General features: G+C 43.6%; 2 protein-coding genes across 2 annotated transcripts; both read left to right on the top strand.

Annotated features, from left to right (window-relative positions):
• The first annotated feature begins 8,634 nt into the window (after positions 1–8,634).
• Positions 8,635–9,208, top strand: LOC4333820 (uncharacterized). The gene has a single exon (XM_015777172.2). The coding sequence runs from the start codon at positions 8,724–8,726 to the stop codon at positions 9,015–9,017; it is 294 nt and encodes a 97-aa protein (XP_015632658.1). The 5' UTR covers positions 8,635–8,723; the 3' UTR covers positions 9,018–9,208.
• Positions 9,209–13,744: 4,536 nt separating this feature from the next.
• On the top strand, positions 13,745–14,658 carry LOC9271680 (uncharacterized). Its single transcript, XM_015774772.3, has one exon. It carries the CDS (start codon positions 13,836–13,838, stop codon positions 14,127–14,129), a length of 294 nt encoding a protein of 97 aa, XP_015630258.1. The 5' UTR covers positions 13,745–13,835; the 3' UTR covers positions 14,130–14,658.
• Positions 14,659–15,230: the final 572 nt, after the last annotated feature.

Raw genomic sequence — 15,230 nt, 5'->3', positions numbered from 1 at the left:
CATATAGCTGGTGCTCTTTTAACTTTTCAAGTACCAGTCGAAGATGCTGCTCATGTTCTTCCTCGGACTTGGAGTAGATTAGTATGTCATCGATGAAAACCACGACAAACTTGTCTAGAAATTCCATAAACACCTTGTTCATCAAATTCATGAAGAAGGCAGGTGCATTAGTGAGTCCGAAAGACATAACTGTGCATTCGAACAACCCGTACCGAGTGATGAATGCTGTCTTTGGAATATCCTCTTCGCGGATCCTCAACTGGTGATAGCCTGATCGCAGGTCTATCTTAGAGAACACAGTAGCTCCTTTCAACTGATCAAACAGATCATCAATCCTTGGCAAAGGATACTTGTTCTTGATGGTGACCTCATTGAGTGCGCGGTAGTCAACGCACATCCTCTTGGTTTTGTCTTTCTTCTCCACAAAGATAACCGGAGCACCCCAAGGCGACGTGCTCGGGCGGATGTATCCCTTCTGTAACTGTTCATCAACTTGCTTCTTGACTTCCGCCAACTCGTTGGCTCCCATTCTGTAAGGCCTCTTGTGGATCGGTGCAGTTCCAGGTACCAAGTCAATCCGGAACTCGATATCCCTTTTTGGTGGCATTGTTGTCAGATCATCCGGAAAAACCTCTGGATACTCTCTGACTATGGGAATATCCTCCAGCTTCTTAGTGGTTTTCTCCACTGCTACCTCTTGTTCTTCACCAGCAGCCTGGTTTAAACTAATCCCTGGCTTCTGCGGCACTGGAGACTGGAAGATTACCACCTCTCCTTTTGCATTGGTCAACTTGATGGTGCGGCTGGCGCAATCAATCACTCCTCTGTGCCTTGCCAACCAATCCATTCCAAGTATGACATCTAGGTCCTTGGATTCGAGAAGAATGAGGTTGGCTGGAAAAATCAACCCTTGAATTTCAACTGTCACAGATGGGCAGTAGTGAGTTGTGGTCATGCCACCTCCAGGAGTATGAACTCGCATTGGTATCTTAAGCTTCACTAAAGATAACCCATGTGCACCAGCAAAACGCTTGGAAATAAAGGAATGGGTTGCACCAGAATCAAACAATATTACTGCCGGTGTCGAGTTGACGGGGAATGTGCCCAATATAACCTCTGGTGCTGACTGCGCCTCCTCTGCAGATGCATGATTAACACGGGCCTGAACGAACTTGGGTCCGGCACGTCTTGGCTTCGGGCACTTTCCAACCGTGTGTCCGGGTTTGTTACAATTGAAGCAGAGTTCGGGTTTTTCTCCCAACCTCTTGGGCTGTTCTGGCAGAGCTGGCTGAACTGATTGAGCTGGAATCTTTAGTGAACTCGGAGTAGGGTTGAGGCTGTGCTGCTCACTATTGTTGTGACTGTCACTATGGTGGTTCTTGTTGAAGTTACCCGGGTGGTAGGGACGGTGCTGCCGGATAATCATGGTGGAAGGGCTGCACCCCTAGGGCTGCTGCTGTTGTAGCCCTTAGGGCCTCCAACATCGCGGCCCCTACAGTTTCCGCCTCCATCATCACCTCCACAACCCGATCTCTCGCCAAAGCCAGCGCCGTAGCCATCCCTACGGCCTCCACCGCCATAGCCCCTAGGTTCGCCGCCACTGCAACCCCTAGGGTTTCCGCCATTGCTGCTGATGGCGCTCTCAGTGTTGCCGCGGCCGTTGAGCATGTTGTCGCACACCGGATATGGCTTGCTCGTCTGGGGGTGGGGGAGGGGGGATGGATGGGGATTGGTGCGGTGTGCTGATGGGAGGGAGAAGCGGGGTGCTGGTGTGGAAGACGCGGCGTGGAAGGAGAAGAAAACGAGAGACGAGCGATGGGGAAGAAGAGAATACGAGAGGAGAGGATAAGGTAGCGCTTCAGAGCAAAAATCGTTTGGAGAAGAAAGAGTTCGCTAGTACTGTTTTAGATGGCCCCACTTCTTTTTTTTATTTACCCTTTTTTTTATGTGTGCTTGTCTAGGAGTTTGCTAGTGCCTGCCAGGCTGCCAGGCTGCCAGCGTCAAGAATTATGGGACAAATGGTTAGGAGCAGAACGTCCTCCTTTCTGGGACGGAGGGAGTAGACATTATAGTCCATATGTACCATGAAGAAATTTTATGTTTACTCAACATAAATATTTTATTATTTTCGTGGGTCCCACAGTCTTATCCTGTCTCTTCTCTTTCTTTCTCTCAGCTTCTCTTCCTTTCTTTACTTCTCTTCGTTTCTTTTGCCTGCATATGCAAAGTATGCAGCGATGAAGGTTACAGCCAAGCCTGCCAGGGATACAGGCGACGAGTGCGACGATGGACGAGGCTGGTCGCCGCGGCGGACGTAGAAGACGGCGGGCGCAGGAGACGGCCGTGGTGGACAAGGCGGACGCAACTGACGACAGGGGACACTGGTGGAGAAGTGCTTTTTAGTCCCGGTTCGTAACCCCCTGTAGTCCCGGTTTTCTAACCGGGACTACGAATCCGGGACTAAAGATCGCTATCTTTAGTTCCGGTTCAAATAACCAGGACTAAAAATCGATCTTTAGTCCCGGTTGGTGAGATGGTTGGTAACACCAACCAGGACTAAAGATATTTTTTCTTTTTTTTCTATTTTTAATATTGAATATTGATTTCACACCATCCCCTCCCATATCCAAATCATCACATATCACAGAACATCTCCAAATCCTCAGATCCTCAAACAAATCATCTCCAAATACATCACAAACTCTTAAAAAAATTACATCACAGGGTTCTAAAAAATTCATCACAGATTCACATCTCACACAAAAATGCATCACAGATTCACAGCTCAAAAAAAAAAAGAAAAAAAAAATCCGGCCGGCGGCCACTGCCGCCTCCCCTCCGCGCCGGCCGGTCGGCCGGCGCCGCGCTGCCGCCCCTGCCGCCGCGCTGGTCCCCGCCGAGCGGCCCCCCGCGCTGCCGCCGCACAGGCCGCCTCCGCGCGGCCCCCCGCGCCGGCGCGCCGGCCGCCCGTCGCGCAGGCCGCCTCCGCGCCGGCCACCCGCCGCCGCCGCCGCGGCGCTGCACGCTTTCTGCACTGTGGGTGAAGGAAAAAAGGAAGGAGAGGAGGGGAGTTAGAGATAAGGAAAGAGATAAGAAGTTAGAGAGGAAAAAAAAGAGATAGAGGGAGGAGTTTGTTGTGTGGACGGGAAAAGAGGATCGGTACTATGGATTATATAGTGTGTTTTGATTTTTATTCCCGGTTAGTGTCACCAACCGGGACTAAAAATAAGTTTTTAGTCCCGGTTGGTGTTACTAACCGGAACTAAAGATCCTAGGGCCCTGACACGGCCTGACATGGAATCAACCGGGACTAAAAATGAACTTTAGTCCCGGTTGGAGTTACCAACCGGGACTAAAGATCTTCCTCTTATTAACCGGGACTAAAAATCATTTTTAGTCCCGGTTTTTAATGGAACCGGGACTATTGTGGATTTGGGTCGACCGACCAAAGATGGTTTCTCTACCAGTGGGACGCAGGCGATGATGGCGGCCATGGCAGCTGTGGCAGACGAGGCGGACGCACGCGACGGCGAGTCGGCAACTGCTGTGGTGGATGACGGCGAACGCATGCGACAGCGACGAATGCAGTGGACCATAGTGGCGGCCATGGCGGATGATGATGGATAGGCGACAGCCACGACGATGGCTGCGGAGGACGGGGCGATGGTCACAGCGGACGCCGCCGCCGCCGACGGTCGCAGCGAATGAGGCGGACGCCGGTGATGACGCCAACCTTGGCGGAGGAGGCGGACGCACACAACGGTTACAACGGCAGTGGACGACGACGATGGGCACGGTGGCGATTGCGACGAACTTAGACACGGATGATCGGTACAAGGGGCCCCAGAACCTTGGGCGGAGCGTGCAGCTGGGCGACAAATTAGTCGCCCGCTCGCGCTCGCGCTTGACCCCTCTCTCCTCCACGTAATCGCAAAATCCGAGCTGGCGTTCTTATCGTCGATTATTGTACCCGCTCTAACAGGTGGGACCATATATTAATATTATAGTAAGCAACTATTGTATAAATTGACTATTAGATTAGCTATAAATAAATTGGAGCTAGTAGTGGACTATACTATTAAACTTCAGTTCTGATCTCTTGCTGCATACTTGATCATGTGGTTAATTAGCGTTGCCGAGATGCGTAGCCCGGTTGGCCTAATAAACGTAAAAGCCTATATTTAAATTTTCAAAATTTTCAAAATTGAAATTGCAGATGGTTTTAAGATATTTTCAATATACTTTTTTTCTAGTATTGACTTCTAAGTCGATACGAACAAATATATAAAAAGTTGTACCTATAAATTAACTCTTTATTTTATGTTTAAGCTTATTAGGAAATATGGACAACCAATGAGGCTCCAAATGATGTTCGGAAGGGTAACTTTACCATCCTTAAAAAAGTATATCGGGAGATACCATACTTTCTAGTGTAAAAATTTAGTATCTCCGGATACTTAGTACTTCGATGTACCAAAAACTAAAAACTTTAGTGTAAAATTTATATACCTCGAGGTACTTTTTAAAGTAACATAAAATTTCTCTTTTCGGAAGCTTTCCCGGCCGTTACCCGACGGGGTTAGTATGATTTCAAAATTCAAATCAAACCATGGCTAATGACGGTATATAACATTTAAGTTCTTGTAGAGTATAATGACGGTCAATAACATTTAACCATAGCTAAAGTTTTTCTCTGCTACTAGTTATAGGTCCACGCGTTCAACATTTTCTTTATTCACTTTAGTGGAGGATTTGGATCAAATGGATTGTTGGTTTTTAAAATGATTGGTTTTCTTGAGAAGTCAAAGTCAGTTTTATTTTTTTTTAGAGTGGACGGTTTTTATGGAAGAATAATCTGGTGCGCATAGTACATACTTCCTCCGTCCCATAAAAAATCAGCATAGTAATGTACCACATCCTAGCACTACAAATTTAGATATACGTATGTTCAAATTCGATGTATTAGAACGTATCACATCCATTTTTTTTTACGAAGCGAGTACTCCATATATCAACATATGCTAAATATGCGCATGGAGGAGTCGGATTATAGCAGGTACAATAGCAGGCTATAAACCAACTGCAAACATATTTTAAGGAGATAAATAAGAAGAGAGAAGAGCAGTGGACTATAAATTTGTAGTCAGCTGTAGCACGAACTTTAAGACGTAGTGTGTGTAACAGGTAGGAGCAGGTATTAATAGTGTAGTATGTAACTATTGTATGGATGAGCTATTAGAATGGCTATAAATGAATTGGAGCTAGTAGTTAGCTATACTGTTAAACTTGCTCTTAGCTCCGATTTTTGCGACCCTTGTCACAATCACAGTTGATCGAGTACCAAACTTTCCATTCGTGGATTCCGTTGGTGGCGTTTTTTCCGAGGGTAGTTGGATTCATCCACAGGATGATGCAGACGTGTCAGCTGCTACTATCGTATTGGCAGGCAGTACAATCAACACTTATCCAGACATTGTAGCACACAAGTACTCCTGCTCTTACCACAACAAAAAAAAAATTAAACAAATATTTATCCAGATTCATCCTCAGAAGTTAATTTTTTATGGGACGGTATGTATATTTTACACCTTCAATAAAAATCATTTTTTATTTATAAACCTTTATCTTATAAACATGAAAAATACCATATCAAAATCATAGCTAGAATTGATTTTATAAGATCATAACTATCACAGGTTGGAATGACAAGCACATCAATGTAGAATCAAATGCTGGCTCTAGACACGTACTCCCACTGTCAAAAAAAAAAAACCAAATCCCAGTGTTGTGGAAGACGGAATACGGATGTCGGACGGGGAGAGTACCGCCAAACGATTAATCGGAATACGGATGATTAGTCGGAATATGACGGAAATTTAACGTTTTGCAAATATAAGTACATAGTTAATAATAGTTTGTCCTTTTAGAGGTAATTAAATCCATATGAACACATTCTAGTTTCCTAGTATATATATTTAAATAGAACAACCATAACATGACATTAACTTAACATACACGTACTAAAGTTAATAATGCAAAAAATATCATAATGCATATTTATGCATTAACTAGTGGTAGGTTCAGTTTATAATGCCTGCCATTGCTGCTATAACAAATTATATATAATAATACCATGATAATTTGCATTACACGTTATTGAAATCTTATACTAGTATTAGTGCATTTGAAAAATATTTGGTCTTCAAAGAGATTAATATAGTAGTACATGCATGCTGTACAGGAGTACGAGAGAAGACAACTAACAGGATAGGCTATTGTGCGTGGGCTGGGCCCAGTGAATTTGATCATGCCCGATTATATACTGCCAATACGGCCGATTAGTCGGAAAAACGCTGGATTAATCGGTAATAACAGGAATTACGCGTTTTTGGACGACTAATGAGGACCGTTTTGCCAAAATGTGACGGACTGCTTACCGTCACCGTTTTAACGGGCGTCATAGCGGCCGTATCAACCGTCTTCCACGACACTGCCCAATCCTGAGTTTAAAACTGGACACCGTTTTTTTTCGAGACGGAGGGAGTATGCCTTAGGCTGTATTCTTAACTCAAAGTTCCCAACCTTCGTCTCTCATTTCTCACATGCAAATTTCCCGAATTATTAACCGATATATTCTTTTAAAAAAATGTATAAAAAGTTGCTATAAAAAGCCATATTAAATTATTTTTAAAATTTCTTTAGCTAATACTTCATTTATCATATTTTAACTATCGTTCCATTAGGTTAGGCGCTCCTAACCCCTTCGGAATTTCTTTAGCTAATACTTCTTCCGTTTCACAATGTAAGACTTTCTAGTATTGCTCATATTCATATATATGCTAATGAATTTAGTTACATATGAAACGGATGAAGTACTTCATTTATCATATTTTAATTATCGTTCCATTAGGTTAGGCGCTCCTAAGGGCAAGTACTATAAGCCTCTACATGTTGCCCCTAAATTTGCCACATAAAATTAGGTGATGAGTTGGAGGAGAGAAGTTAGGAGAGAGAGAATGAGCCACCTCTCATGAAAGGGGCAACCTCCACATAATCTCTAAGAAAAATATAAGATGATGTGAGAGTAAACTAATATTGGGGTTTGTGTACTAGAGGTGGCATGTTGTACTTGTTACCTCTTAATTAATGAGAATATGACATGATTTAAATTAGATCTGGTACTCACCTCCATTATAAAACTTACCCTAACCCCTTCGGAAGAACGCGACCTTTAATAAGCTCAAGGAAACAAACCCAGGCAATTCGGCCGTTCAGTTCTTAAAGGCCCATCCACTATACGTGCCAGGCTATGTAGGCCGTAATCCGGGCTTTCGACGCGTTGAAGTCACTAGTTAGCCCATAAGTATACGGGCCTTGGGTCACCCTAACCTTGGCAACCCAGCCGGACGAGGATACAGACCCAGCGTACGTAAGACGTACCTAAACAATTCTTACAAACTTGTATGAACCGTTTGATTTAGTTAACTAAATTTTTTAAAAAAAACAAGATTTAATCACATCATGATACGTCAGGATTTGTAAAATGTTTGTACAAGAAAGTTTGCATATATCTTTTCCCTGCCGTGGAAATTACTACTCCATGAAAAGAGCTAGGCTAGGACCAAACTATTTTTTTTTCTGCTTTCTACTTAAAAGCTCAGCTGGTTTCTATAGACTAGCTATACTGTGGGTGACATGTCTTCACTGTCATGCATATCTATATCCAAAAGTCAGAATGAAACTTATATATAGACGTAATTTAAGACGGTAAAATCCCGCTTATATATAGACCAGCTTAAAGAAATAATAGCGGATGCTCTGACCGTCTATATGTGATAAAATAAGCAGACAAACAAAGGCCATCTAGAAGAGAGACATACTTTTTCGAACTGAAAAACCCTTTTCAAAAGATCATGGAAGTAAACCGGCAATGCAGACAAAATAAGGCGTGTTTACGAGCGTAGAGGAATTAGGCCTCGTTCTTTTTCTAATTAAGATGAGATTCTATCTCAATTTGTGTTAGCACGCCTTTAAAATGGTTGAACGGTACAACGTTACTTTAAAATATCAAATAAATCTATTTATTAATAAGTTGTAATAATTAAAATTTAGTTAATCACGCGCGCTGATGACTTTTTTGCATGTCCCTTATTTAATCTTAATTTTAATCTTACTCTAAACACAAGTGATACTTGTTCTTTGCGTCTCAGCTTATTACAAGAGTTACATATGAAAAGATAAAACTGCTTTCGTAACATGAAAATAATCTAGGACTATTATAGCATATTCTCGTACCCTGCGGCTCCGACTAGCTGGCCAGCGGCCTAGCGTTGTACTCTATCCATCAGCTGTACTAAAAAAAAACTATTTTTACGTGCGATTAAAATTAATTTTTCACATATAGCTGCCAGTAACGTAAACAATCATCGTTCCACCGTCATCGAATATAACTCAGATAACACAAAATCAACAAAAATACCTTGGGAAGCGGATCACGGTTTCAGAAGTCAACGTTCAAATATCATATCCACGCCATGTTAGTTTGCGTGCATATGTAATCTAGTGACCAAAATCTGCATTCTACTATTGCGTTCACCGCCTATAAATACCGTTGCCTAGCGCTGTCACAAATCCAACACAAATTCCATCTCAGCATTTTCTCCAGTTTTTCTCCTACTCTTAACTCGCTTGATCAGCGTCAAATCTAACAGACAGATCCATCGATGGCTGCTTCCGAATTCCGATCCGGCCGTCGTGCCGTCGCGCTCGTCGTCGTGATCTGCGCCGTCCTGCTGCTGTCCTCCGCCGTGGAGCGGGCGGCGGCGCAGGTGCCCTGCAGCAAGTGCGACCACGCGTGCAAGAAGTCGTGCAAGGGCTACGGCCGCGACTCGTCGTGCAGCCTCCCCTGCGGCGACCCATCCAACAAGGCCGGCTGCGAGAGCTGCCTGGACGCCTACTACCTGAAGTGCCTCAACTACTGTGGCCAGTCCTGCCGTGTGACCTGCACCAGCGGCTGAAAAAAACCGTTCACGCTTCAATTCGTCTCTGAGCTCACGGCGCCGGCCGCCGTCGTGAAGCCTTTTGATGTGTCACGTAAATGTATGTACTGTCTCGATCATATGTAGTTCTGTTACTTTCTCCGTTTCATGCATATTGCAAGTTATTTTTGTTTTGTCCTATTTCAGAGTACTCCTTCGTCCCAAAAAAACTCAATTAAGGAGGGGTCACATCCCGACCCCTCCTAGGATGATAGGATGATGAATCTGGATAAAGGGTAGTCTAGATTCATAGTCCTAGGAGGAGATATTGAGTTTTTTTTTTAGAACGGATGGAGTAGTTTGTCACTACTAGTACTCTAGTAGTTCAAATAAGCTAGCGTGTGGTGATGCACGCAGCAACGCGCTGGCTCGGCTCGAGCTCAACTACAGAGCTTGATTTTTAAGTAAAACAATATATATTTCAAAGATAATCTTTTAAAAATAATTAATTTCTAGTTCATCATATTAATAGAAGAGGAAAAAAAGAATAAAATAAATATATGATGTCAATATAAGACATACAAATAATATATTTGATCTCCTAATTTATTAAATAACAACAAAAAATCATATATTATTAGGCTCGTTGGAAGCTCGAGCTCGGCTCGATAAAGCTCGCGAGCTTAGGGAGAGGCTCGGGCTCGGCTCGTTTGGAGCTCGAGCCGAGCTTGAATCGAGTCTAGAACGAGCCAAGCTCGAGCAGCTCCAGTTTTCGAGTTTTTTGACAGCCCTACGGCCGGGTCGGCTGCAAGATGTGTTGGGGGCGGTAAGCGATGTATCAATGGCTTAATGCTTTGTTTCGTTAATTGAAACTCTTATCGACGTCTTCGATTTTCTCACTGCTGCGTAAGCGAAACTGGCTACATTCTTTGGTGAGCTCGATTCTCCGATTATCCTTGTAAAATTTAATTAATCACACTTCGAGCGCTATTTATATGGGGGAAGTTTTACCGTGCTTAGTGCTGACCGTTTATCACATCCGATCAATCCAATATTGGCTAATATTTACCTTTGCCTTTTTAAAGTGGGTCAATTGGATCTATATTATTACAAATATGTCATTCTAGAGAAATATCATTACTATTCGTCTATTCGTATCCATATCATTCGAACACGAACAAAATTAAAACCATGCTATCGCCATCACATTTTCTATCACATATCCTTTTCTTTCCTTCTCATTTTCTTTTCTTCTCCTCCCCGCCAGCAAGATTCGAGAGGCTGATTCAAGCGTCCATGGGATGGGGTCAACGACAACGACGGCTCTTCCTCCTTCTTTCCCCTCCACCACAACCACCGCTGCTCCAAGTATAGATGCGCTGCCGGCTAGGGGGAGGGACCACCAACCATGGGCGCTAGCGTCGACTCGGACTCTAGGAGGGGCACTATGGCCTTGCTATCGAGGACGAACTTAGCCTTGGAAGAGACGTTGGCAGTGTTGAATGCTTGGGGAAGATACCGAGGTCGATGGAGGTTAAGCATGAGCTACCCATGAAGGAAGACGGGTACGGTGCTAGAAGCGGCTCAGATCCTCACCGGCGAGCTCCGCCTCCCCTCTCGTCCATGACCCTCCGCTTCTCACCGGCGAGCTCCTTCGAGGCGCGGGGTAGGAGTAGCAAGCGGGAATGGCTTCTCCAAGTCTCCGAGAGGCGAGGGGTGGGCTTAGGGTTGGGGGAGGCCGGAGCCGGTGAAGTCCGCCCAGGCATTTCATGTGGATTTGGCTGCCGGCGACCCAGGATTGGTGGAAGGGTGGATAGTGGGGGAGAGAGAGTAAGGAGGATCTGGCGATGTTGTGGATCGACGGTGGAGGGTGATAGCAACGACGATGGAGTTGCAGCGCAATGGCCCTGATGCGGTGACAATGATGGTGCGGAGGATTCAACGGTGAGGGAGGCGATAGGGGAGGCAACAGCCAAGGCTGCCTTTGCCCGGTCGCTCCTCCCTGTGTCCCCACACTTTTTTTATCAGAATGTCCCCACACTTCATTGTGGGGGCGGCATTGGCATCGACATCGCTGTTGTGGTTGGCTAGCTGAGAGGGGAAGGGAAAGAGAGGAGGAGAAGAATAAATTGGGGGAAGAAGATGAAAAATATGATAGCGATGACATGCCAACGTCTCTCTGTGATGTGTGTAGGCCCATGCACATGTATGCGTCTATGGGTACATGCTGCCATCTAAGCAACCAACCAACTATGTGATATGGCGCTATCAGCTGCCGCAACGGTCGTGTCTTCATCTCTAAGGAGGTGCTCGATCACAACAACAATCCTAGCTAGCCTGGCCATCAAAGCACTAGTACAATAACGATTTTTTCATGCGGTCGAAATTGGTTTTTGCGTGCGGATGTTTCACCCGTCTAGTACGAGGTGTCTGCGAAAATCATCCGCTCCGTTCCCACCACCATGGCTGATGCCGCCACCGCACTCGCCTCCGCCGCCGCTTCCGCCACTCTAACCCGATGTCTCCGTCTCCGCCGCCCTAGCCGAGACCGCCGCTGCCGCCGTCGCCGGGAGATAAGAGGAGTGGGAGGAGGAGGCGGATAGGGAGAGGGAGGAGTGGGTGTGGGGGCGAAGAGGGAGATGGGAGGAGAGAGTGGGTGTGGGGTGATCTGAGAGGGTGATGGGATCTGAGAGTCGGTGTGGGGCGGCGACGACACGCGCGATTAAAAGGTGGGTGGCTATTTTCGTGTACGGGCCACTTAGCATCTATTTTCGCGTGCGGACCTATTAAGTGGCCTGCTTGTTAAAATTAATTTTTTTCGTGCAGTCGTCTTAAAGAGCCGCGCGTGAAAATGGAACATGATTTTTTTGCAGACGCGACTATTTACGTTTCGTATGCAATCTAAAAATGACTTATGTCCAGAAAAATCATATCATTTATGTAGTAGCGACCTCGGCAAGCTTTCGAGAGCTCGGAGCGCATGATGAGCTTTGAGCGCAAGGGCAGTGCCTCACCGCTGATGACATGGGTCACACTCTCTGGCGCTCACACCTCGGCCACTCCCACTGCACGAAATGTGACTATCAACAAAGCTCTTCCCTGCTGTCGAAGTTACTACTGCATGAAAAAAAGCTAGTCTAGGACTGAAGTAATAGTTTTTTTTTTTCGTGCTGCTTAAAAACTCTGGTTTCTATAGAATACACATTGGGTGGCGTGTCTTCACTGTCATGCATATCTATATCCAAAAGTCAGAATCTAACTTCTTGGTCATGCATGGCTCATCTAAGACGTAATTTAGGACGGTCAAATACCACTAATATATGTAGAACAGCTTAAGATCAAAGAATTAAAGCGGGTGCTCTGACCATATAGATATATGCGATAAACGGACAGACAAAGAAGTGATCAAGACATAGTTCTACACATTGAAAAACCGCGGCCCTTTGAAAAAACCACGGAAGAAAACCAATAATAGCCACGAACATAGTTCAATAAGAGGGACATAAGTTACGCTTAAAAGTGGTTGATTTGGTGCTAGCCTTCTCTTTGGATGTGTGTAGACGCTGTCGGTGCGTGGTGGTTAAATTTTTTCTTTCCTGGCGAATGTCTCCTAAGGCAATAGTTTTGTAATTTCTTTCTGCTCTATTCAATGAATGATCGTGTTGTCTGTAACTGATCGTTTTAAAAAAATAATAGCGACCAAATGAGGAATGTTTACAAACGTAGGGGATTACTCAATCTTTGTGCCTTGCTTACAATATTTTTTTAAAATTACACTTTACAACATAAACACTCACAATGCACGCATACTCACCCTATGAATGCACGTACGTAAACCCTACCCTTATGAGCATCTTCGATAACTGAGCCGGCAAATCTTGGAGATTGACGAAGTCACCACAGGCGCCTCGCTATCGACGGGTACATCGTCTACCACTGAAAACATAATAATTACATATAAGATAAAGAGTGAATTTCACAAAACCACAGTTATTGGAGTATCCGTTACATAAAACCCTGGTTACTGTGATTTGTTTCACGAAGCCCCATGTTTTGAGCCAAATGTTTTAAGAAACCTCATATTCATGTAAAATACTCATATTTTATTATTACATAAGATTGTTTTCTACATCAATTCACATTAGTTGGCTAAAAGGACATATTCTTCTCGTCTACTTCATTTTTTTTCTCAATTTTGTGCTGAAAAAGATTAACATAATACATGTTAATTATAATATAATAATAGGTTAAATATACACATAAATGATCAACGCTTGTTAAAAAGCAACTAATGTTATATATGTACTAAAAAGTATCTCATACATTCTCTAAGATAAAAGTGCTTACAGATAAATATATAAGACAAATAAACAAATTGCAAAACTGGGCGTTTTGTGTTACAGAATCCCCAAAACACGGGTTTTCTTTTTGAAATTTTCTCTAAGATAAAAGTGCTTATAGAATCATAGCAGGAAGATAATCCGGGAGTATTATAGCATCTGTACTTCTCACCTCCTAATTAACCCTGCACCACCGTAATTAAACAATAATCGCTCCACTGTTATCAAATAGAATTCATATAACACAAAATCATCAACAAATATACATTGGGAAGTGGAGCACGGTTTAAGAAGTCCACGTTCAAATATCATCATATCCGTGGCACGCCATGTTTGCTTTGCATCTGCAATCCAGTGACAAAAACCTGCAAGTTGAAGTATCGCGTTTACTGCCTATAAATAGCGCTGGTAATCTGCCACAAATCCAACACATACGCATATCTGCATCCCCTGTTCTTCTCTCCTGTGACTTGCTTGATCCACATCAAATCCAACGACAACACCAACAGACCAAATAATGGCTGCTGCTTCCGGCCGCCGCCGTGCCGCGGCCTTCGCCGTCGTGATCTGCGCCGCCCTGCTGCTGCTGTCCTCCGCCGTGGAGCGGGCGGCGGCGCAGGTGCCCTGCAGCCAGTGCGACCAGGCGTGCAAGGAATCGTGCAAGGGCTACGGGCGCGACTCGTCGTCGTGCAGCGCCCCCTGCGGCGACCCCTCCAACAAGGACGGATGCGAGAGCTGCCTGGAGGCGTACTACTCCAAATGCGTCAACTACTGTGGCCCGTCCTGCCATGTCACCTGCACCAGCGGCTGAAAAGCCCAGCCGGCCGTCGTCTTGGGCCTTGTTTGGATACTCCGTAATAATAATTAGCCCTCCCAAATTTTACTATTTAAGAGTATTAAATATAAATTACTGATAAAACTCATTTCATAATCTCTGGACTAATTTTATATTCGTCTTGCAAATTAGCTTGGTGGTTATAAAATAAGTTTTATCAGTAATTTATATTTAATACTTCTAAATAGCAAGATTTTAGAGGGCTAATTATTAGCCCGGAGGATCCTAAGGCCTTGATGTGTGTCATGAGGATGCACCGTGCATGTACACGTACTGTTAGTATTGTATACTAGCAATAGTTAGTACTGCTATTTCGAATAAGCTAGCTGGCGTGGATGTACAGTATATGGCTATATGCCGACCGGCTCTGTATTTCATATATTGTGGTCAATGCTTCCTTTCGTTGTTACCAAGGTCTTCTAAGACAGTGGTATGGTCACGAAGAGAGGTACTCTGTCTGGTTTTATTTTAATTAACGTTTCGGATAATGGCACTGTTTACAAAATATTACCTTAATTTTCTATTATAATATACATAATAAATAAATGCATGTTTATTTTTATTATAGTGTTTTGAAACACAAATCTATATATCTATATATGTTATTCTAGTTTCTTTAAACTTTATTAATGGTCAAAGTTATAAAAGTTTGACTTTAACCTTGTCCAAAACGTTAATTATTATATAACCGGAGGGAGTACTCCTAAAACCTATCAACAAATATTTAAAACTGTTTTAAGACAAATCTAACCCTATGATTTTTCAACGATAAATTTATATCTCGAGAATTTTACGGATTAATCTGTTTGATAGGTGGACTACTGTATTACTCCCTCCGTTTCAAAATGTTTGACACCATTAACTTTTTAGCACATGTTTGACCATTCGTCTTATTAAAAAAATTTGTGGAATATGTAAAACTATATATGTACATAAAAGTATATTTAACAATAAATCAAATGATATAAAAAGAATAAATAATTACTTAAATTTTTTGAATAAGACGAATGGTCAAACACGTACTAAAAAGTCAACGGTGTCAAACATTTTGAAACAGAGGGAGTATCATACTAGTAC

The sequence above is a fragment of the Oryza sativa genome, chromosome 3 (genome assembly GCF_034140825.1).
Source record: "Oryza sativa Japonica Group chromosome 3, ASM3414082v1".
Classification (NCBI taxonomy): domain Eukaryota; kingdom Viridiplantae; phylum Streptophyta; class Magnoliopsida; order Poales; family Poaceae; genus Oryza; species Oryza sativa.
This window is presented reverse-complemented; position numbering and strand designations above follow the sequence as displayed.